Genomic DNA, 22,161 nt, shown 5'->3' on the forward strand with positions numbered 1-22,161 from the left:
TGGCCATATCAGTGTCCCCAACCCTGTCACCCCATGGCCATCCAGGGATCTCTGTGGTGACACTGGGGTCTCCAACCCTGCCACCCCCATGGCCATAGCAGTGTCCCCACCCCTGCCACCCCCATGGCTACACTGGAGTCCCCATGGTGACAGTGGGGTCCCCAACCCTGCCACCCCCATGGCCACTCATGGTGACAGTGGCATCTTCAGTCCTGCCAGACCCATGTCAGGGGGTCCCCCCAGCCCTGCCAGCCCCATGCCAGGAGCTCCCCATTCTTGCCAGCATCATGGATGCTGGGGGTCCCCCCATCCCTGCCAAACCCATGCCAGGGGCTCCCCCAGCCCTGCCAGCCCCATGGATACCAGGGGGTCCCCATCCCTGCCAGCCCCATAGATACAAGCGGGTCCCTATCCCTGCCAGCCCTATGGATCCCAGGGGGTCCCCCCAGCCCTGGCAGCCCCCCTGTGCCCCCCAGACTCACGCCTGCCCTCGGGGGACCAGAAGACACTGTCGGGCAGGATGACGGTGGTCTCCAGGTCTGGGGGCTTCTCCCCCCGCAGGGCCTCGTAGCGGGGCAGGCGGGCACCCGCTGGGCTGCTCTTGTCCAGCCGCACCACCGACACCACTGCAGCACCCATGGCATGGCATGGCACCCATGGTACAGCATGGCCACCCACGGCACCCACAGCACCCACAGGCCCCGGGGGACACGGATCCCAGCACACACTGACCCCACTGCGGCACCTGTGGCATGGCACCCATGGCACAGCATGGCATCACCCATGGTATGGCACCCATGGCATGGCATGGTGGCACCCATGGCAACCACAGACCCCAGGGAACACAGATCACAGCACCCACCTATCCCACTGTGGCACCACGGCACCCATGGCACAGCATGGTGGCACCTATGGTACAACATGGTGGCACCCATGCCAAGGCACAGCACCCACGGCACCCACAGCACCCACAGACCCCGAGGAACATGGACCTCAACACCCACCGAGCCCCTGTGGCACCGTGGCATCCGTGGCACAGCATGGTGTCACCCATGGCACCCACAGCACCCACAGACCCTGGGGAACATGGAGCCTGGCACCCACGGCACAGAATGGTGCCACTCATGGCACAGCATGGTGTCACCCATGGCATGGCACAGCACCCATGGCACACAGAGACTGCAGGGAACATGGAGCCTGGCACCCACTGACACCACTGAGGCACCACGGCACCTCTGGCGTGGCACCCATGTCCCCTGAGCGCACCCACGACCATGTCCCCAACACACACATGTCCCCAGAGTCACCCATGTCCATGTCCCCAGCACATCCATGGCCATGTCCCCAATACACATGTCCCACCACACCCCTGTCCCCAGAGCCCCCCTGTCCCCAGCCCACCCCTGTCCCCAGCCCCTCCTGTCCCCAGCTCAGCCATGTCCCTAGAGTCCCCACGTCCCCAGCCCACCCCCAGCCCCCCCCCCCCCCCCCCCCAGCCTAGCCACACCCCCAGCCCTCCCAACCCCATCCCTGCGTGTCCCCAGCCCCGCCTGTCCCCAGAGTCCCCCCTGTCCTCCGCCGTGTCCCCAGTCGTGTCCCCAGCCCCCCTGTGCCCAGCCCCTGGGGGGGCACTGACCGATGTTGGGGGTGACGATGGTGAAGGGGCTCAGGTAGGTCTGGGGCATGTTCCGTGCCAGGGCCCGCGCGTACTCCTCGAAGTGCCGCAGCAGCTGGGCCGTGCCCCCCTCCGTCTGCTGGATCAGCTCCCAGTGCCGCTTGTTGTCCGCGTCCAGCAGGGCACTGCCCACCCGTAGCAGGTTCTGGAGGCACGGCAGGGTGGTGGCATCGGGCTCTGCCACCCTGCTGGCCGGGAACAGGGTCCCCAACCCCACCCCCCCGTGCCACCCCTCTGCAGGGCTCTGCGGTGCCCTGGCACCCACAGCGGGGCACGGGGGGGCTGTACCCCCCCTCCCCCCCGAAGGCGAAGGGCACAAAGCCCTTCCCCCTCAATGAGGTTGCCCAGTACGCCGGGGCATGGGCTCCAGCACTGACGCAGCGCCCCAGAGGGTTTCCCACAGCCCACCTCGGGGCCTGGGCTCCGCCTCGGTGTCAGCCCCCAGGAGGGTGCCCATCGCCCCGAACTCTGATCCCCTGCACCAATGCCCTTGACAGGTGGATGCCCATCCCCCTGGCAGCTGCTCTTCTGCCCCACACATGAGGGTGCCCATCCCCCTGGTATGCAGCCTTCTGCACAACCGCCTCCCTCCTGGGAGTTTCCATGATTCCAGGGTCTGGGCTCTGGTACACCCACATGTGGGTGCCCATCACCCCAGCCGTTGGCCTCCATCCCCAGTCCCCCCTTCACAGGCAGGGGCCCCCCCCCGCGGCATCCTGCCCCCACGTGAGGGTGCCCAGCACCCTGGTGTCTGGGCTCCTGCCCCAATGTCCATCCCTGTCCTGATGCCCATTGCCCTGGCATCTGACCTCCCACACCAACACCCCCGCCCAGATGGGTGCCCATCACCTCTGGGTCCCTGCACCCACAGAAAAGTGTCCATCAGTGTCTGGGCTCCTTCCCCAACTCCCCCTGCCAGGAGGGTGCCCAGCCCCCTGGCACCCACATTCCTGCATCCCCCTGGCACCCACATTCCTGCATCCCCCTGCACCTTCCTCCTGTACATAGGAGTGCCCCACACGCTGGCAGTGAGTGCCCCCCAACCTGGTGGTGAGTGCCCCCCACCCCGAGAGTGAATGCCCCACGCCCTGGTAGTGAATGCCCCACGCCCTGGTAGTGAGTGCCCCACACCCTGGTATCTTCTCTCCCTTCCCACCTCCTCCCCATGCCACCTTCCACCTCCCACCCTCCTCCCCTCCCCTTTCCCACCCCTCCCCACACCGTGCCCACCACAATGCCCCTCTCCCATGCCGTGCCCACCCTGATGCCCCTCTCCCACCCCTCTCCCGCCCCTTCCCAGGCCATGCCCCCTGCGGTGCCCCCGCCCCACCTCGGTGAAGTGCACGTCCTGCGTGGCGGCGAGGCGGAAGCCACGCTGGCGGCTCTCGTGGCGCAGCAGAGCCCCTGCCAGGCGGTATGCCAGGCGCACGTCGCTGCCGAAGTACCCGCGGGCTCCACGCGTGGCCTCGCGCAGCGCCAGTGCCACCCGGCGCGACTGCCCCGCGTCCCAGCGCGACTCGTTGCCCACCAGCTGCTCCGCCTGGGGGGGACACGCGGGCTCAGGGTGGCACCGGTGGCACCACGGGGGGCACGGGTGCGGTGGCGGGTGCCGGCGCGGCTCACCCAGGGGCGCAGGGCAGCGAAGGCCAGGGCACTGCAGTTGAAGAGGTTGGGGGGCAGCCACCCCTTGTGCTCGTCGCAGTGGCGCAGGGCCGTGCCTGGGGGGGGACACTCGGGTGGCACTGCCGCGGGCACGGCAGGGAGGGCACCACGGGGGTGTGTCGTGCTGGCAGTGCCATCACAGCGGTGCCCCCCCAGTGCCGTCTTGGGGGGGGGCCGGGAGGGTCAGCCCAGCCTGACTCGGTCTCCGTGGTGGCACCGTGGTTGCACCGCCCCAAACCCATCCTAATTGTGCCCCCACGGTGTCACAACCCCAACCCCAACCCTGCAGTGCCACCAGTGTCACCACCCCAAACCCATCACAGTAATGCCATCATAGTCACCACCCTAAATCTATCCCAGAGGTGCCACCACAGTGTCACTGCCCCAAGCCCATCCTAATTGTGCCACCACTGTGTCAGCCCCCTGCCCTGTCCCAGCAATGCCACCACGGTGTCATCCCACCCCAACCCCACCTCAGCAATTCCACCACTCTGTCACCCCCCAGTTCCACCCCAGCAATGTCATCATGGTGTCACCACCCCAACCCCATCCCAGAGGTGCCACCACGGTGTCACCTCCCTGTACCACTCCAGCAATGCCACCACAACTCCCTCCTGCCCCATCCCAGCAATGCCACCACGGTGTCATCCCACCCCAAACCCATCCCAGTTGTGCCACCATCATGTCACTGTCCCAGCCCTGTCCCACTGGTGCCACCACAGTGTCACCACCCCAATCCCATCCCAGTGGTGCCACCACAGTGTCACCTCCCTGCCCTGCCCCAGCAATGCCAGCACTCTGTCACCTTCCCAAATTCCACCCCAGCAATGCCACCATGGTATCATCCCACCCCAAACCCATCCCAGCTGTGCCACCATCATGTCACCCCCTCAGCCCTGTCCCACTGCTGCCACCACAGTGTCACCATCCCAATCCCATCCCAGTGGTGTCACCACTCTGTCACACCCCCCCCAGCTCCATCCCAGCAATGCCACAACAGTGTCCCCAGTGCCACCCCACCCTGTGCCTGTGTCCCCACGTACCCACGGAGCCCTTGGGACAGGGTGCGGCTGCCGGGAGCCCAAACCGGGTGCGGGGCCACCAGATGTTGGCCTCGATGGCCCGGGGACAGCTGTCATAGTTCACTGCGGGCACAAGGGTGTCACCGGGGCATAGCGGGCACGCAGGGGGACAGCGGGATCACCAGGGGGACAGAGGGACACAGAGGGACAGCAGGGTCACCAGGGGGACAGCAGGGCATGCAGGAGGACAGTGGGACACAGGGGGATAGCGGGTTCATCGGGGGACAGAGGGACACGGGGGACAGCAGGGTCACCAGGGGGCAGAAGGACACAGGGTGACAGTGGGACACAGAGGGACAGCAGGGCACACAGGGGGACAGTGGCTGACACAGGGTGATAGAGGACACTTATGGTGACACAAAGTGACACAAGGTGACACAAAGTGGCACAACATGATACAAAGTGACACGAAGTGACAAGGTGACATGAGGTGACACAAAGTGACACAAAGTGACACAAGGTGACAGGAGGTGACACGCGGTGGCACAGCGCCCCCGTGCGGTGCCCACCTTCGCAGCCGCCCGCTGTCACCTCGGCGAAGGGGTTGTCGCAGCGGTCGCAGTGGCGGCCGATGACCCCTGCCTTGCAGGGGCACTGCCCGCTGGTGGCATCGCAGCGCCGCGACAGCGATCCCGTGGGGTAGCACTCGCACGGCTGGCACGTGTCACTGCCCGCGGGCCGGTAGTGGTTGTCCTGGGGGGGCAGCGGGTCACTGCGGGCACGGGGGGGCGGGGGGGACAGGGGATGACAGGGGAGGACAGAGGGTCACGGCGGGCATGGGGGGGGGCAGGGGGGGACAGGAGGTGAGAAGGGGGACAGAGGAGGACAGGGGGTCACTGCGGGCACAGGGGGGGCAGAGGGTGGCAGGGATTGGGGAGCAGGGGATGACAGGGGTGGCAAAGGGTGACAAGGGGTGACAGGAGGGCAGGGGGTGACAGGGGGTCTCAGGGAGTGGTAGAGAGTGGCAGAGGGTGACAGGGTATGGCAGAGAGTCACAGGGTGTTACAGGAGGTGGCAGGAGGTGATGGGGGTCACAGGGGCTGACACGGGGTGACAGGGGGTGGAAAGGGTGGCAGAGGGTGACAGGGGGTCACCACGAGAATGGTGGGGAGGGGGCAGGGAGTGGCAGGAGGTGACAAGGGGTGGCAGAGGGTGACAGGGGGTCACGAGGGGGTCACAGAGGGTCACAGGGACTGGCAGGAGGTGACAGGGAGTGTCAGGGGATCACTGTGGGCATGGGGGGACAGAGGGGGTGGCAGTGGGTGGCAGGTGGTGGCAGGGCGTGGCAGGGGGGTCACTGTGGGCACGAGAGTGTGACAGGGGGCTGCAGACAGTGCCACGGGGTGGCAGAGGGGTGCCAGGGGGTTGAAGAAGTGGCAAAGAGTGGCAGTGGGGTGCCCAGGGGTGCCAGGAGGTGGCAGGAGGTGATATGGGGTGACAGGGGGTACAAGAGGTCACTGAGGGCATGGGGGAATGACAGGGGGTGGCAGGGGGTCACTGAGGGCACACGGGGTTGACAGGGGGTGGCAGGGAGTGGCAGGTGGCGCCAAGGGGGTGCCAGTCCCACCTTGCAGCGACACTCGCCCGTGGTCTTGTTGCAGTCGGGGTCGAAGCCCCTCGAGGCGTCACAGCTGCAGGGGCCACATGTGGGGTGTCCCCACCACCCCCGTGGGCACGGCTGGGCCTCCCTGTGGGCACCAGGGCTGGCACCAGGGGGGGCACCGCCTTGGGCACCCCCACGGGGCCACTCGGACACCCCTCCGTGTCCCCTTTGCCCCCACAGTGTCACTCGGACCCCCACGGTGACACTTGTGCCCCCACAATGCCCCTTGGACCCCCACAGTGCTCCTTGTGCCCCCACAGTGCCCCCTGCACCCTCATAGTACCCCTTAGACCCCCAGAGTGCCCCCTGGATCCCCACCCTGACCCTTGCCCACCCACTGTACCTCCCACGTGCCCACCCTGCCCTTTCCATGCCTTGCCTGCCCTCCCCAACCCCCCCCCCCAGTGTCCCCGCAGTGTCACCCACCGGTGCTGGCACAGGGTGCCGAAGGTGCCCGCGGGGCAGTGGCAGGCGTAGCCGGGGGCCGTGCCCGGCCGGCGGGCACATGTGCCCGGGGGCTCGCAGGGGTCCAGGGCACAGGCGCTGACACAGCTGTCCCCAAAGTACCCTGGGCATGGGCATGGCGTTGGGGACATGGCCTTGGGGACACGGCATCAGGGACACAGCGGGCATCGGGTGGGCAGGGTCGGGGACAGAGGGGCAGGGATAAAGGGGTGGCAATGCCCAGGGAGAGTGGGACAGGAACAAGGGGATGGCAGTGCTCTGGGGACAGTGCTGGGGGTGGCAGTGCCCAGGGAGGGTGCAGTGCCCTGAGGGGCAGGGAGGATGTTAGGGGGGTCTCTGTCCACCAGCGTGGCACTAGGGGTGTCACAGGGGTGTACCTGTCCTAGGAAGTGTCAAGGGGGTGTCAGGGGATGTTGAGGGGGTCGCTGCTCACCAGGGTGGCACGGGGGGGTGTATCAGTATCCCGGGGGTGTCAGGGGGATGTTGAGGGGGTCTTAGGGGAGGTCAGGGGTGTCCTCTCTCACTGGGGTGGCACTGGAGGGGGTATCAGTGTCCCGGAGGTGTCAAGGGGTTGTCAGTGGGGTCTCAGGAGGGGTCTCAGGAGGGTCTCAGGCGGGTCGGAGGGGCCCCTCTCACCAGGGTAGCACTGGGGGGGGTGTATCAGTGTCCCAGGGGTCTCAGGGGTGTGTTGGGGGGTCTCAGGCAGTGTTGGGGGGTCTCGGGGGGAGTCGGGGGGTCCCCTCTCACCAGGGTGGCAGCGGCATGAGAAGCTGTCCCAGTCGTTGCTGCAGTAGCTGTGGGGGGGGCAGGGCCCCGAGTCGCAGGGGTCGGGCAGGGCACAGCCCCCCTCCACGTTCATCTGGGCAGCCTGTGCCAGGCTCAGGGCACCTGCCGTCACTGCCGCGTCCCCCACGCGCAGCCCCTGCGGGGTCACCCGTCAGTGCCCCCCACTGAGAGCCAAGACCACCCCACGCGCTACCCCTGACACATCCCCCCCAGTGTCCCTCAGTGCCACCCGGGACCCCCCGAGACACCTGGAACCCCTTCCCGGTGTCACCCCTCCTCGATGTCCTCCCACTGTGACACGGGACCCCCTGGGACAACCCAGACCCCTCTGCATTGTGTCACTCTCTCTCCTCCCTGTGCCCCCCGTGCCCCCTGTGCCCACCCCGCACCCACCGTGCCCCCCAGTGCCCCGTCAGTTGCAGGCAACCCTAGAATCCCTCCTCCCCATGGCCCCCTGGTGCCCCCTCCGTGCCCCCCGGTACCCTTCATTCCCCCAGTGCCCCCTGTGCCCCCCTGCCCCATTACCTGCAGGCACCCCCGGAACCCCTCCTCCACGGTTCCCCCTTCCCCGGGCAGCCCCCCCAGGCTGAGGGTCCGCAGCCGCAGCCCCTGCAGCTCCCCGGGCACATCGCCCACCACCTGTGGGGGGCACAGGGACCACCGTGGGTGCCTTGGGGTGGCACGGAGGGTGCCGGGGTGGCACCCATGGGGGTCGGCAGGGCGGGTTCCCCCCACCTGGTGGCGGCCGTAGTCGAGGGTGAGGAGGAGGAGGGTGGCAGGGGGGTCGCGGCCGGGCCCGCCCCCCCGCAGCTCCAGCTCCACATGGTGCCAGGCGCCGTCGTCTACCTTGGCCTGGGGCAGGCGCAGGACGGCCAGGCGGGCACCCCCCTGCCAGGCCCCCACCTCCAGCTGCCCCTCGCTCAGCTGCGGGGGAGGCACACGTCAGGGACCCCGAAAACCTGGGGGGGCACTGGGAAATACACCCTCCCCCCCAGGGCAAATGTCCCCCCCAGAAGTGACACCTCCTGGCACTGCCATCCCCCCCCGGCAATAACCTGCACAGGGCAATATACCCCCGTGCTCCCCGTGCTCCCCCCCGTGCCCCCTCATGCTCCAACCTGTGCCCCCCGATGCCCCCCGTGACCTTCCCGTGCCCCTCTGTGCCCCCACGTGTTCCCCATGCCCCCCGTGTCCCCCGTGCTCCTCCCTGTGTCCCCCGTTGCCCCCCGTTGCCCCCCACTGCCCCCCGTGCCCACCTGCAGGGTGAGGCTGAGGCGCCCCCCCGCCCCCGCCCTCAGCAGGACCCCCCGTGGGTGGCGGGTGCGGAACATGAGCCGGAGGTGCCAGGGCAGGGCGAGGGGCAGCGCCAGCCCCGCCCACGCCACGCGGCTGCTGCCCACGAACCGCTGCGGAGCGGCCATCTCTGCGGGAAACACGCGTGGGGCCGTGCCCGGCCCCGGGACACTCCCCCCCGCACCCAGCCCGGGCACCCCCCGACCGTGGGGTGGGGGCACATCCCACACCGCACCCACCCACGGACCCCCCACAACCCGACAGGGACCCCCGCATCCACTCAGGGACCCCCCCGCAACCATCCATGGACCCCCCACCCCCATCTGGAACCCCCCATAACCCCACAGAGACCCTTCCCAATTCCCACGGCCCCACCCCCACACGGAGCCCCCGCTCCCCTCATGAGACCCCCTCACTCCCCCACGGACCCCCTCGCTCCCCCCGAGGACCCCCCCCGCCCCCCATGGCCCCTCCCCAGGCACCCACCGTGACCCCCCCGTGCCCCCCGGTACCTTCCTGGCAGGTTTTGCCCCCGAAGCCGAGGGGGCAGCGGCAGCTGAAGCCCCCCCACTCGTGCACGCAGGTGCCCCCGTTGTGGCACGTGGTGGGGTCGCAGAGGGTCTTCTTGTGCGGGCAGCCTGGGAGGGGCACGGGGGGGTCACACCCCACACTTCCCCCGGCCCCCCGACCCTGCCTTGCCACATCCGGGGGGGCGCAGACCCCCCTCCCATCCCCCCCGCCCCACACCCAGGGGGCACAGAACCTCCCCCTCCACTCCTGGCACCCCCTGACCTCCCACCCCACACCCGGGGAGCACAGACCCCCCCCACACCCCCAGCAACCCCTGGCCCTCACCCCAAGGGGGCAGAGACCTCCACACCCCTGGCACACCCCCCCACCCCCAAAGGGGGCACAGCCCCATCCAGCCCCCCAGCCTTGGCATCCCCCCACCCCAGTCCCCCTCCCCACACCCAGGGGGCACAGCCCCGCTGCCCTGTGTCACCCCATAACCCCCCCCCCCATTTCCCCCCCCCCCCCGCAAAGGCTCCCAGCCCCCCGCAGCCCCCTGGGCCGCCCTCCCCGCGCCCCCAGTGCCCCCCGTGCCCACCGGGCAGGGTGCCGTTGTTGGCGATGAAGGTGCCCATGTCCACGGGGCGCTGGTCGATGTGCAGGTGCCTCATACACCCCACAAAGTGGCGGCTCCGGATCGGGAAACTCTCGGGCAGCGTCGGGACCCCCCCGAGCAACAGCGGTCCCGTCAGGTCCAGTGACCTGCAGAGCCCGACGGCAGCCGGTGGGGGGCGGGGGCTAAGGGACCGCCCAGGGGCCCCCCAACTCATGGGGAACCCCAGGGACAACCAGGGACCCCCCAACTCCTGGGGAACCCTTAGGGACCACCCAGGGACCCCATAACTCATGGGGACCATCAGGGACCACCTACAGACTCTGTAACACATGGGGAACCCCAGAGATCACATAGACACCCCAAAACTCATGGGGACCCCGAGGGATCCTAAAACCCATGGGGACCCTGAGGGAACCCCAAGGATCACCCCCCCACCCCGGAACCCATTGGGGTTTGAGGGACCCCCCCCAGGGACCCCTGAACACATGGGGACCCTCAGGGAACCCCAAGGGACACCCAGTCACCCCAAAAGCCGTGGGGGCTCAAGGGACCCCCCCAGGGACCCCTCAAGCCACCGGGAACCCCAGGGACGCCCCAGGGACCCCCACCCACCCACCAATCCATGGCCCCCCCAGGGCAATACCCCCCTGGCACTGCCCCCCATGGCAATAACCCCCCTCCATGGCAATAACACTCTCAGGGCGATACAACCCCTTGGCACTGCCCCCCAATGTCAAAAAACCCTCTCCCAGAGCAATACAGCCCCCTGGCAGTGCCTCCCGTGGCAATAACCCCCCCAGGGCAATACCCTCCCATGCCAGTGCCCCCCTCACATGGCAATAACACCCCCCATGGCAATACACTCCCCTGCCCCCCTATGCCCAAAAACCTCCCAGAGCAATACACCCCCCTGGCACTGCCCTCATGCCACACCCCCTGCGCCCCCCGGCCCAGTCCCACGTCCCTCCCCCCCCACGTCTCCCCCCTCACTTCTTGGTGCCCCCCTGGGTGCCCTGGGCCGCGCAGGAGTAGTTGGCGAGGCGGTGCCCAAAGCGCAGTGCCATGGCCGTGTCACAGTCGTCCACTGCCACCACGGCCACCTTCTGCTCCGAGGGGCCCTGTGGGACCCCCGAGCGCCCCATAACGGCCTGGGGGGGGCACCGCATCATGGGGGGGGCACGGAAACACCCCCCCCCCCAAACACCCCCTCCCCCCACCAGGGTAATACCCCCCCCAGGCAATAACCACCCCCGTGCCAATCACCCCCTGTCAGGGTAACAACCCACCCAGGGCAATACCCCCTGTGCCAACTAGCCCCCCCGCAAGGCAATACCCCCAAGTGCCAATCACCCCCCCACAGGGTAACAACTCTCCTAGGGCAATACCCCCTGTGCCAACCAACGCCCCCTGGGCAATAGCCCCCATGCCGATCACCCCCCTCCCATGCCAATAACCCCTCCAGGGCAATATCTCCTGTGCCAATGTCCCCTCCCATGGGCAATATGCCCCCCGGCACTGCCTCCCATGCCAATAACCCCCCCCGGGCAATACCCCCTGTATGTCAACACCCCCCTGTGCCCCTACCTTGTTGTAGTAGTGCAGCTGCACCCGGTGCCACTGCCCGTCACTGACACCCCCAGGCACGAACGGGGACACGGTGGTGGTGGTCTCACCTGCGGGCACAGAGCCGGGGGGACGGGGGTGTAGCACTGCATGGCATGCAGTGCCAGGGATGCAGTGCCAGGGATGCAGTGCCAGGGGTGCATGGCATGCAGTCCCAGGGAAAGGATGGCAGGGAGGCAGTGCCAGGGATGTGCTACTCAGGATGTGCGCCAGGGATACAATGCCAGGCAGTGCCCAGGATGCAGTGCCAGGGATGTGGCACATAGGATGCAGTGCCAGGGATGGGGTACCCAGGATGCAGTGCCAGGGACATGAACCAAGGCATGTGATGCCTAGGATGCACATCCTGGGGTGCGGTGCCAGGCAGTGCCAGAGACAGGATGTTTGGGATGTGATGCCCAAGATGCAGTGCCAGGTAGTGCCAGGGATGAAGAGCTGGGGATGGAATGCCTGGGATGGGGTGCCTGGGATGCAGTGCCAGGGAGAAGATACCCAGGATACAGTGCTGGGATGCAGTGCCAGGCAGTGCCATGGATGGGATGCCCAGGATGGGATGCTGGAGATGCAGTGTCAGGCAGTGCAGGGATGGGATGTCCAGGATGGGATGCCCGGGATGCAGTGCCAGGCAGTGCAGGGATGGGCTGCAGGCAGTGCAGGGATGAGATACCCGGGATGCAGTGCCAGGTAGTGCAGGGATGGGATGCCCAGGATGCAGTGCCAGGCAGTGCAGGGATGGGGCGTCCGGGGTGCAGTGCCCAGCCATGGCAGTGCCTGGCAGGGAAGCCAGGGTGCAGTGCCAGGCATAGGATGTCAGGGTACGGTGCCAGGCGGTGCCAGGCAGTGCCAGCTGTGCCCATACCTGCGGAGAAGGTGAGCTGGAGCTGCTCCCCCACGATCTCCAGGGCCACGAAGTCGTGGCGCTCGTTGAAACGTCCATTGTACAACAGGAGCCCATCCCGCTCCCGCGTGGCAAACCTGGGGGAGCACCAGTGTTGGGGGGGTACCAACACCCCCTGAGCCTAACCGTGCCCCCCAAACATCCCCCGGACCTGACCGTGCCCCCCAAACACATCCTAACACCCCCCAGACCCACTTGTACCCCCCAAACACACCCTGACACCCCCCAATTATACTGTGCCCCCCAATCTTACTGTGCTCCTCAAACACACCCTGAACTTGACTGTGCCCCCCAAACACACTCCAACACCCACTGTGCCCCCTGTGCCCCCCAAAAACACCCTGACACCCCCCAACCTTACTGTACCCCCCAAACACAGTCCAACATCCTCCGGACCCGACTGTGCCCCCCAAACACACCTTGACACCCCCACCCCCCCTATGCCCCCCAAACACACCCCAACAACCAACATATCCTGCTGTGCCCCCCGAGCATGCTCCTCACCCCCCGGGCCCCCCTGTGCCCCCCAAAGACACCCCAACACTCCCCAGACCTGACTGTGCTCCCAAACATACCCCAACACCCCCTGCCCCATCCCCCTGCACCTGCTGGGTGCCCATCACTCACCATCCCCGTGGGATGCCCCCCACCCCACTGCCCCGCATGCCAAGGGGTCACCCCGCCACCCCACACCCTTTGCCCCCCCGTTGTGCCCTCAGGGAACCCACCACCCTACATTTCATCACCCCCACCCACCCAACGCCCACAGGACACCCATCACCCCAAAACCCATCACCCCCCACCCAATACCCCCAGGAACACCCATCACTCCACACCCCACATGATACCCCCTTGGACACTCCTCCCCCCAAATGACACCCCAGGGACACCCATGACCCACCCCCCCCCATCCCCCCGACCCCCCCACCCTCAGTGCCCCCTTGACACCCCCTCGGTGCTCACGTGAGGCCGAGGGTGAAGTGGAAGCGCTGGCGGAGCCCACGGAAGGTGAGGAAGGATTTGGGGGGGAAACTGCGGGTGCTCATGGCACAGAAGGGCTTCTCGTAGTGCCCGGGGGGGCACTGGCACCGGAACCCCCCCACCAGCAGGTTCAGGCACGTGCCCCCATTCCGGCAGACCCCCGGCGTGCAGCGGCCCCCCCGGGCACTCAGCTCGCAGTGCTCCCCTGGGGGACACATGGGACCCCAAAATTAGGGGGACAGGGTCCCTTTTTCCCCCTCATTAACCCCACAGAGCTCCCCTCAGGCACTCAGCTCACAGGGTTCCCCTGGAGGACACCCAGAACCCCAAAATTAGAGGGTGGGGTCCCATCTCCTCCCTACTGCTCCCCTGTGGAACACCCACAACCCCAAAACCCAGGGTGGGGGGTCCAATCTCACCCCCCCATTAACCCCAGAGAGCCTCCTCGAGTGCTCAGCTCCCAGAAGCCCCAAGAAGTCCCAAATCGGGGGGTGGCAGGGTAGGGGTCCCCCCTCCCTCCCCGCCCCCCCCAGTATCTTTATCCTCAGCTCCATCACCATGGCAACCACCTCCCATCACCATGGCAACCAGGAGAAGCCCCCTCCCCTCACATCCCCTCCCCCATCCGGGGGTCCCGTGGGGGTTGGGGTCCCCAGAGTGGAGGTGGGGGGGATGTCCCCAGTGTCACCAGTCCCCTCGTGACCCTGGGGGGGTGTCCCCAGGGGTCCCCACCCCACACAGGGGTTCCCCAGGGCTCTGCCCCCCCCAAGTGTCCCTGTCCCCCCTGCAGGGACCTCATGGGGGGACCATGGGGGGGCTGGGGGGGACAGCGGGGACAGAGAGGCGTGAGGGAGAGGGGGCAGAGGAGAAGGAGGGAGGTGGGGAGATGGAGGAGGAGGAGGTTGAAGGGATAGAAACAAAGGGGAGGAGGGAGGATGGGGATGGAGAAGGGATGGAGGAGAGATGGAGGGGGATGGAGGGATGGATAAGAGGAGGGAGGGAGGGATGGAGGGAGGGATGATGGAAATGAACACCATGAGGAAGGAAAGGATGGAGGAGGGAGGGAGGGAGAAATGGAGGGAGGGAGAAATGGAGGGAGGGAGGGAGGGAGATTGAAGAGGAGGTGATGAGGGAAGATGAGGATGGACACCAGGAAGAAGGGATGGATGGATGGATGGACAAAGGGAAGGAGGAAAGGAGGAAAGGAGGGAGGGAGGAAGAATGGATGGATGGATGGATGGATGGATCTAGGGATGGATGGATGGATGGATGGATGGATGGATAAGGGGAAGGAGGGAGGGAGGAAAGGAGGGAGGAAGAACGGATGGATGGATGGCGGGATGGAGGGATGGATGGATGGATGGATGGAGGGAGGGATGGAGGGATGGAGGGATGGATTGATGGAGGACTGGATGGAGGATGAAGGATGGAGGGATGGATGGATGGATGGATGGATGGATGGATGGATGGATGGATGGATGGATCTCAGGCTGGACAGAGGATGGAGGATGGCAGAGGCTGCCTGAGGCCCCTGGGCCGGCGCTGCTCACCGGTGAAGTCCTCGTGGCACTCGCAGGCGTAGCCGCCCTCGTGGCTGCGGCAGCGCCCGTGGGCACCGCAGGGGCTGGAGTAGCACAGGTTGATCTCGGTCTCGCAGTAGTCGCCGGTGAAGCCAGGCGGGCAGCGGCAGCGCAGCCCCGGCACAGGTCGGATGGGCCGGAACAAGATGGTGTCGGAGGCCAGGAAGGGCGCGGAGCTGTCGAAGCGCAGCACGGCCACGCAGCGCATGTAGTTTTCGCAGGGCTCGCGCAGGCACACGTTGTCATCGAAGGGCAGCACCCGCTGTGCCGTGATGGCCGCCAGCAGTGAGCGGTTGAGGTAGAGCCGCTCCTGCAGCTCCTCGGAGGAGAAGAAGCGCGAGGCCGCGGGTGGCGGCAGCAGCGCCGACAAGCTCACGTTGAGGATCCGCGCCGGCCCCACGTCCGTATCTGCCTGGATGTTGAAGAGCACGACGCGGTGCCGGGGGGTGCCCAGCACGGTCGCCACCCCCTCGAGGAAGCGGCCGAGCAGCGGCGACAGGAAGAGCTCCTGCGACATGTCGGCCAAGCGCAGGGTGATGCTGTTGCTGAGCATCTCATCCGTGATCACCGTCACCCGCAGCACGCACTGCGCGCTGGCACTGTGCACGCCGTCTGGGGACACGGGGACGTGGGTCAGCGGGGGGAAATGGGGACACCGGGGATACGGGGAGGAACTGGGGACACTGAGAACACAGGTCAGCAAGGGGGGTTGGGGACAACGGGGGACATGGGGGTCAGCAGTGGGGAAATGGGGACGTTGGGGGACACAGGGGTCAGCGGGGTGTCTGGGGACATTGGGGGATCAGGGGTGGGGGACATTGGGGGTCTGGGTACATTGGGGGGTCAGGGCTGGAAGGGTCTGGGGACATTGGGGTCTGGGGGATATGGGGGTCTGGGGGACATTGAGGGGTTGGGGGTGGCCTGGGGGACACTGGGGGGGAGGCAGGGGTGGATGATCTGAGGGTGGGTGGTGGGGCAGGCATGGGGTGACCAACCCAGTGACCAACCCCATTGGGCACTGGCAAGTGGGGCTGGGGCTGGTTATGGGGTTGGGGCTGGTTATGGGGATGGGGCTGGTTATGGGGTTGGTTATGGGGCTGGTTATGGCTATGGGGTTGGTGCTGGTTATGGGGGTGGGGCTGGTTATGGGGCTGACATTGCTATGGGGTTGGTGCTGGTTATGGGGTTGGTTATGGGGCTGGTTATGGGACTTGCACTGGTTATGGGGCTGGGTCTGGCTATGGGGCCGGGGGAGTCAAAGTCCCTGCCCAGCATTGGGACACCCCCCTTCCTCCTCCTGCTCCTCCTCCTCCCGGGGCAGTGGCACTCGGGACAGATGGGCAGTGGGTGGACAGATGGACAGAGGGAGCGTGGGGACTGCGGGGGGCCCAGAGGGGGTGAAGGGGGGGGGGTGGCGGGGTCGGTGGCCCGTGGCCGGTGGCCGGTGCCGGGGAGGGGGGTTGCCATGGCCGCGGTCGCGGGGCCCCAGCTATGGCCGGACCTTTTGTTCCCCTCGCGGCTGCCTCCACTCTCGGGGGGGGGCTTGGGGGGCCCCCAGCCCCCAACCTTTGTACCCTGGGTCCCCCGTTTTGTGTGGCCAGAGCAGGGACCCCAAACTGGGGGCGGGGGGAGGAACACGCAGATGGGGACAAGGGACATCACGGCCTGGGCTGTGACTCAATTTCCCTCCCTGCTCTGGGGAGGGGGGTAAGGAGATGCTCCTCCACCCTGGGGTGACCCCCCCCCCCGGCAGCACCTCCTGGCCCCCCTGAATCAAGGGTACACCCCCCTCTTATCCCGCGAGCCCCCCACTGTGTTTGGGGACCCCCCAGTGAGGACATCGGTGTGTTCCCCCCCCCAAATACAAGCACTGGGGTCTCCTGGAAACATCCATTGGGGTGCCAGGACCCCCCAGTACTGCGCTGCACCTCGAGCCCCCCCAAATTCACCCACTGGGACCCCCAGTACCCACGCAAGGGTAGCAGGACTCCCCCCTTGCACACACCAGCCTCTGCAACCTCCCCCCAGGTACACACAGTGGGTCCTGCCCCCCCCAGCGCCACACATAGAGGTGCCAGGACCACCCCAACACCCACCAGGGTCCTGCCCCCCCAAAAGAAGGTGCACTGTGGTATTGGACCCCTCCGGACACCCCAGAGGATGGGGGAGGAAAAGGGGGTGCTGGGGCCCCTGAATGCCTCCAGACGGGTGTCTGGGCTGGGGGGGGGGACAGCATCCCCCTCACACCCCCCTCACCTGGATCTGGAGGGTGGGGGCAGCCAAGATGGGGTGGTGGGGCCCCAAAACACCTCAGTGGGTTGGCAGGACCCCAATGCACATCAGCCCCCCCGCCCCGATCTGAAGGGTGGGGGCAGGCAAAACGGTGTGGGGAGACCCCATAACACCCCCAAACCTCCCCACTTCCTGTGCCCAGCCCACCCCCCTGGGCAGGGGTCCTACCGGACACAGAGACCCTCATGACGGCCTCCAGCGGGCGGTTGTTGTCCAAGGCAGGGCTGAGCCGCAGCTCCCCGCTCTGGGGGTCCAGCAGCACCAGGTTGAGCTCGTTGCCCTGCTCGAAGGCGTAGGTGAGGCGGTCGGACACGTCAGGGTCGTGGGCTGGGATGCGGCCGATGACACCACCAGGGAAGCTCCCAGAGCGGTTGGTGATGTAGTTGTTGAAGAGGATCTCAAAGTTCTTCAGCTGGGGGCTGTTGTCGTTCGCGTCGCGCAGCCGCACGTGCACGGTGGCCCGGCTGACCAGCGGCGCCGACGTGGCCTGGACCACCATGACGTACTCGGCCTTGGCCTCGTAGTCCAAGTCGGCCAGTGCCGTGAGCTCCCCGGAGAAGATGTCCAGCTGGAAGACCTCCGGGATGTTGCCCTCCACGATCTGGTACATGATCTGGGCGTTGGTGCCCTCGTCGGGGTCGGTGGCCGTGATCCGGGCCACCACCAGCCCGATGGGGCTGTTCTCCTCCACGAAGATGTCGAACTCGTCGCGCTCAAAGACAGGTGGGTTGTCATTGACGTCCAGCACCGTCACCTGGATCTCCACCGGCGTCCGTCGCGCTGGCACCCCCTTGTCAACGGCGAAGGCCCGCAGGGAGTAGAGCGGCACGTTCTCCCGGTCCAGGCGGCGCAGAGTGCGGACGATGCCTGAGGTGGACTCAATGATGAAGTCACCATCGCCGTCGTCGCCCCCCTGGAAGGTGTAGAAGACCCTGCCGTTGAGCCCAGAGTCGCGGTCAGTGGCGGAGACCTGCAGAACACTGGTGAAGGCGGGGACATCCTCGTAGACGGAGCCCTGGTAGGAGTGGCGGAGGAACTGCGGCGCGTTGTCGTTGACATCGCTCACCAGGATCTCCAGGTAGGTGGTGTCGGATTTCTGGGGGATGCCATTGTCCCGCGCTGTGATGGCCAAGGTGTAGGACACCTGGTCCTCGTAGTCCAGCTCCATCTGGGTGGTGACGGCGCCAGTGTTGGTGGCGATGCGGAACTGGGGGATGCTGTCCTCCATCAGGTAGGTGATGCGGGCGTTCTCCCCGGTGTCCTCATCCGTGGCGCTGATCACCACCACCGTGGTGCCCACCGGCCGGTCCTCGTTGATGTTGACAGTGTAGTGAGAGCTCTGGAAGACAGGACGGTGGGTGTTGGCATCGGTGACGTTGACGACCACCAGGGCGGTGTCCTGGCGGGTGCCGTCGGACGCTGCGACAGTGAGCAGGTACTGTCGCTCCAGCTTGTAGTCCAGGGGCAGGGCAAGCGAGATGAGCCCCCCACCGCTCTGGCTGGTGATGGAGAAGCGGTTGCGGGTGTTGCCGCTGGAGATCTGATAAGTGATGACGCTGTTGGCGTCGCGGTCGACGGCAGACACGGTGAGGACACTTGTCCCCACTGCCGCATCCTCGTTGAGGCGGGCACCGTATTCCCTCTGGGTGAACTCGGGGCTGTTGTCATTGACATCCAGGATGGTGACACTGACGCTGGCCGTGGAGGCCATGGGGGGTGTCCCCTGGTCCTGCGCCTCCACACCGAAGCTGTAGAAGTCCATGGCCTCCCGGTCCAGCTCGGAGGCCACCACGATCCAGCCGGTGCCATTGTTGATGGTGAAGGGGAAGCCAGCGCCGGTCTCCAGCAGGGTGTAAACCAACCGGCCATTGTCCCCTGAGTCGGCATCGATGGCCTGCACGTGGATGACGGAGTAGCCCACAGGGACGTTCTCCAGCACGGTGGCCTGGAAGGGCGTGCTGACGAAGATGGGGGCATTGTCGTTGACGTCCAGCACCTGCACGGTAACCAATCCGCTGATGTTGGAGAGGGGCGGGCGGCCGCCATCCTGTGCCCGGATGCGCAGCGTGAACTCCTTGGTGACCTCGAAGTCCAGGGGAGTGATGACGTCCAGGGCGCCTGTCTGGGCATCGATGTAGAAGTGGCCACGAGTGTTGCCGCTGACGATGCTGTAGTGCACCAGGGCGTTGCTGCCCTTGTCGCGGTCAGTGGCCGTCACCCGCAGCACAGCTGCATTGGGCACCACATCCTCGGGCACCTGTGCCACGTAGCGCCGTTCGCTGAACTGCGGCGCATTGTCGTTGTCATCCTCCACCGCGATGCGCACGGTGGCTGTGGCACTGCGGGGTTCCTGGCCCTGGTCCGCCGCCTCCACCAGCAGCTCGAAGGCATCCACCGCTTCCCGGTCCACAGGGCCGCGTGTGCGGATGACGCCGGAGCGGGGGTCGATCTCGAAGACCTCGTTGGCGCCGCCGGCATTGAGGAGCCGGTAGAGCACGTTGGCGTTGGGTCCGGCATCGCCATCAGTGGCCCGCACGGTCAGCACCTCATAGCCCACCTCCAGGTTCTCCCGCACGCTCTCACGGTACTCAGGCTGCTCAAAGGACGGGTCGTGGTCGTTGGCGTCGCCCACGGTGATGGTGAGCGTGGCCATGGCGCTGCGCCGGGGTGCGCCGTGGTCGGCCGCTGTCACGCGGAACACGTGGGTGCTCTTGCTCTCGCGGTCCAGCGGCGCCGCCGTGGTGATGGCACCTGTCACGGGGTCCACGGCGAACAGGGCGTCAGAGCGACTGTCAAAGAGTGCGGCCATGGCATAGAGCAGCCGCCCTGCCTCGCCCTCGTCAGGGTCCTGCGCCGTCACCTGTGTCACCGGTGTCCCCGCGGGCCGGTTCTCCTCCACCGTGGCCTGATAGCTGGAAGGCTGGAACTGCGGTGCTGTATTGGGGCTCCGGCGGGGGCGGAGCATGGGGGGTCCGGGGGCTGCCCTGATCTGGGGGTCCTCAACAGCCCTGGAGCCCATCGTGTCCCCTGTGCCACTGGTGTCCCCAGTGTGTCTGGTATTCCCAGTGTTCCTGGTGTTCCTGGGGATGTTGTTGCCCCCAGCATGTCCAGTATTCCCAGTGTCCCTGGGGACTTTGCTGGTGCTCTCGGTGTCCCTGGGGATGTTGGTGCACCCAGTGTGTCCAGTATTCCCAGTGTTCCGGGTGTCCCTGGGGACTTCCCTGGTGCTCTCAGTGTCCCCGGGGATGTTGGTGCCCCCAGCATGCCCAGTATTCCCAGAGTTCCTGGTGTCCCTGGGGACTTCTCTGGTGCTCTCAGTGTCCCTGGGGACTTTCCCAGTCTCCTCATTATGTCCAGTGTCTCTGCTGCTCCTGGGGACTTTCCCGGTGCTTCCAGTGTCTCTCCCAGTCTCCCCAGTGCATCCAGTATCCCTGATGTCCCTGAGGACTGGGGTGCCCCCAGTGCCCCCAGCCCCCCCAGCGCTCAGCATGGCCCCGGCGCTCTTGCTGTCTGAGAGGACGCCAGTGTTCCTGGTGTGTCCGGTATCCGCGGCGCTCCCGCTGTCCCTGAGGACATGGGTGCTCCTGGTGTCTCCAGTTCCTCCAGTATCCCCTGCGCCTCCGGTATCCCCGGTGCCTCCAGGAGCGTCCCTGACGCTTCCAGCGTCCCCAGCGCCTCCAGCATCCCCAGCGCCTCCAGGGTTCCTGGTGTCTCCAGCATTCCTCGTGGCTCCAGTGACGCCGGTGCTCGCGGTGCCTCTGACGCCCGCGGTACCGCCGGTGCCGCCGGTGCCTCGGGACCCCCAAACGCCGCCGCCGTCCCTCCCGGAGCCCGGTGCGGTCCCATCGCTCGGCGGGGGCCGTGTGGAGCCGCCGCTGTCCCCGGTGCCGCCGCTGTCCCCGGTGCCGCCGGAGCCGCCGCTGTCCCCGGTGCCGCCGCGGCGAGCCTGGAGCGGCGCCGGCAGCGCGTCGGGAAGGCGGGGGCGGATCCCGGTGCCGCTCCGGCTGCCGGTGCCGGTGGCGAAGCCGATGCCGGTCCCAGTGGCGGAGCTGATGCCGGTCTCGGTCCCGGTGGCGATGCCGGTGTCGGTGGCGATGCTGGCGGCAGAGCCGATGCCGGTGGCGATGGCGATGCCGGTGGCGGGTCCCGGTGCAGGCGGCGGCAGTAGCAGCAGCAGCAGCAGCAGCGGGAGCAGCGGCTGCGCGGCCCGGCGGGCGGGTGGAAGGCCCATGGCCGCTGCCCCCCCGGTGCCGGTGCCGGTGCCGGTGCCCACAGCGCCCCGCGCCGCCGCCTGCGCCCCGCCCGCGCCCGCGCGCGCCCGCCGGGGCGGAGCCGCCGCTGCACCGGCCCCGCCGCGCTTAAAGGAGCCGCCGCCGCCCCCGCACCGGCAGCGGGACCCGCACCGGCAGCGGCAGCGCGGGGGGCACCGGGCGCACCCCCGAGAGCAGGTTGCGCGCACACATGTAAAGTGCACACGCACACACACGTGCATTGTGCACACACACACACATGTAAGGTGTACACACACACACACGTGCATTGTGCACACACACACATGTAAGGTGCACACACACGCATGTAAGGTGCACACACACACACGTGTGCATTGTGCACACATGTAAGGTGCACACACACACACGTGCATTGTGCACACACGCACATAAGGTGCACACACGTGTAAGGTGCACACACACACACGTGCATTGTGCACACACACATGTGAAGGGCCTGGCACACACACGAACGTCATGGGCACACGTATGGCACACGTGGGGAACACACAGGTTGCATGTGCAGGGCACACGTGTGTGAGTGCATGTGAGTGACATGGGCAGAACACAGGGTACGTGTGTGACACACAGAGCACACACAGCACGTGTGACACTCAGAACACACAATACATGTGACAGCACACAGATCATGTGTGACACACGCAGCACACGTGACACACAGCACACGTGACACACACATGTGACACAGCACACAGCTATGTGTGACACACAGCACATGTGACACACACAGCACGTGTCACACACACACGCCCCGGCTGTGACCCCAGTCACGGGGGTCCATGTCCCCCCACGCCGTGGGACCC

General features: G+C 66.9%; 1 protein-coding gene across 7 annotated transcripts in view; it reads right to left on the minus strand.

Annotated features, from left to right (window-relative positions):
* The window catches only part of CELSR2 (cadherin EGF LAG seven-pass G-type receptor 2), a 33,318-nt gene extending 11,980 nt beyond the window's left edge, over nucleotides 1-21,338 (minus strand). For 3 of the 7 annotated variants that reach the window (XM_027711294.2, XM_027711284.2, XM_027711277.2), the window contains exons 1-20: nucleotides 17,235-21,338; nucleotides 14,745-15,386; nucleotides 13,177-13,399; nucleotides 12,175-12,290; nucleotides 11,277-11,365; nucleotides 10,683-10,840; nucleotides 9,675-9,838; nucleotides 9,079-9,204; nucleotides 8,530-8,696; nucleotides 8,009-8,197; nucleotides 7,799-7,912; nucleotides 7,235-7,409; nucleotides 6,449-6,590; nucleotides 5,987-6,107; nucleotides 4,929-5,112; nucleotides 4,381-4,482; nucleotides 3,299-3,393; nucleotides 3,006-3,215; nucleotides 1,637-1,820; nucleotides 483-626 (exon numbers count right to left, since the gene is read on the minus strand). In XM_027711294.2, coding sequence (XP_027567095.2) covers nucleotides 483-626; nucleotides 1,637-1,820; nucleotides 3,006-3,215; nucleotides 3,299-3,393; nucleotides 4,381-4,482; nucleotides 4,929-5,112; nucleotides 5,987-6,107; nucleotides 6,449-6,590; nucleotides 7,235-7,409; nucleotides 7,799-7,912; nucleotides 8,009-8,197; nucleotides 8,530-8,696; nucleotides 9,079-9,204; nucleotides 9,675-9,838; nucleotides 10,683-10,840; nucleotides 11,277-11,365; nucleotides 12,175-12,290; nucleotides 13,177-13,399; nucleotides 14,745-15,386; nucleotides 17,235-21,297 — 7,408 coding nt within the window. In that variant the 5' untranslated portion in view covers nucleotides 21,298-21,338. Of the gene's footprint in view, nucleotides 1-482; nucleotides 627-1,004; nucleotides 1,078-1,636; nucleotides 1,821-3,005; nucleotides 3,216-3,298; nucleotides 3,394-4,380; nucleotides 4,483-4,928; nucleotides 5,113-5,986; nucleotides 6,108-6,448; nucleotides 6,591-7,234; nucleotides 7,410-7,798; nucleotides 7,913-8,008; nucleotides 8,198-8,529; nucleotides 8,697-9,078; nucleotides 9,205-9,674; nucleotides 9,839-10,682; nucleotides 10,841-11,276; nucleotides 11,366-12,174; nucleotides 12,291-13,176; nucleotides 13,400-14,744; nucleotides 15,387-17,234 lie in introns of all 7 variants that reach the window. The other 4 variants (XM_039387749.1, XM_039387751.1, XM_027711287.2 and 1 more) reach the window with 4 other exon arrangements.
* Nucleotides 21,339-22,161: the final 823 nt, after the last annotated feature.

This window comes from Pipra filicauda, unplaced genomic scaffold (genome assembly GCF_003945595.2).
Source record: "Pipra filicauda isolate LSUMZ 115617 unplaced genomic scaffold, ASM394559v2 scaffold587_size370460_pilon, whole genome shotgun sequence".
Classification (NCBI taxonomy): domain Eukaryota; kingdom Metazoa; phylum Chordata; class Aves; order Passeriformes; family Pipridae; genus Pipra; species Pipra filicauda.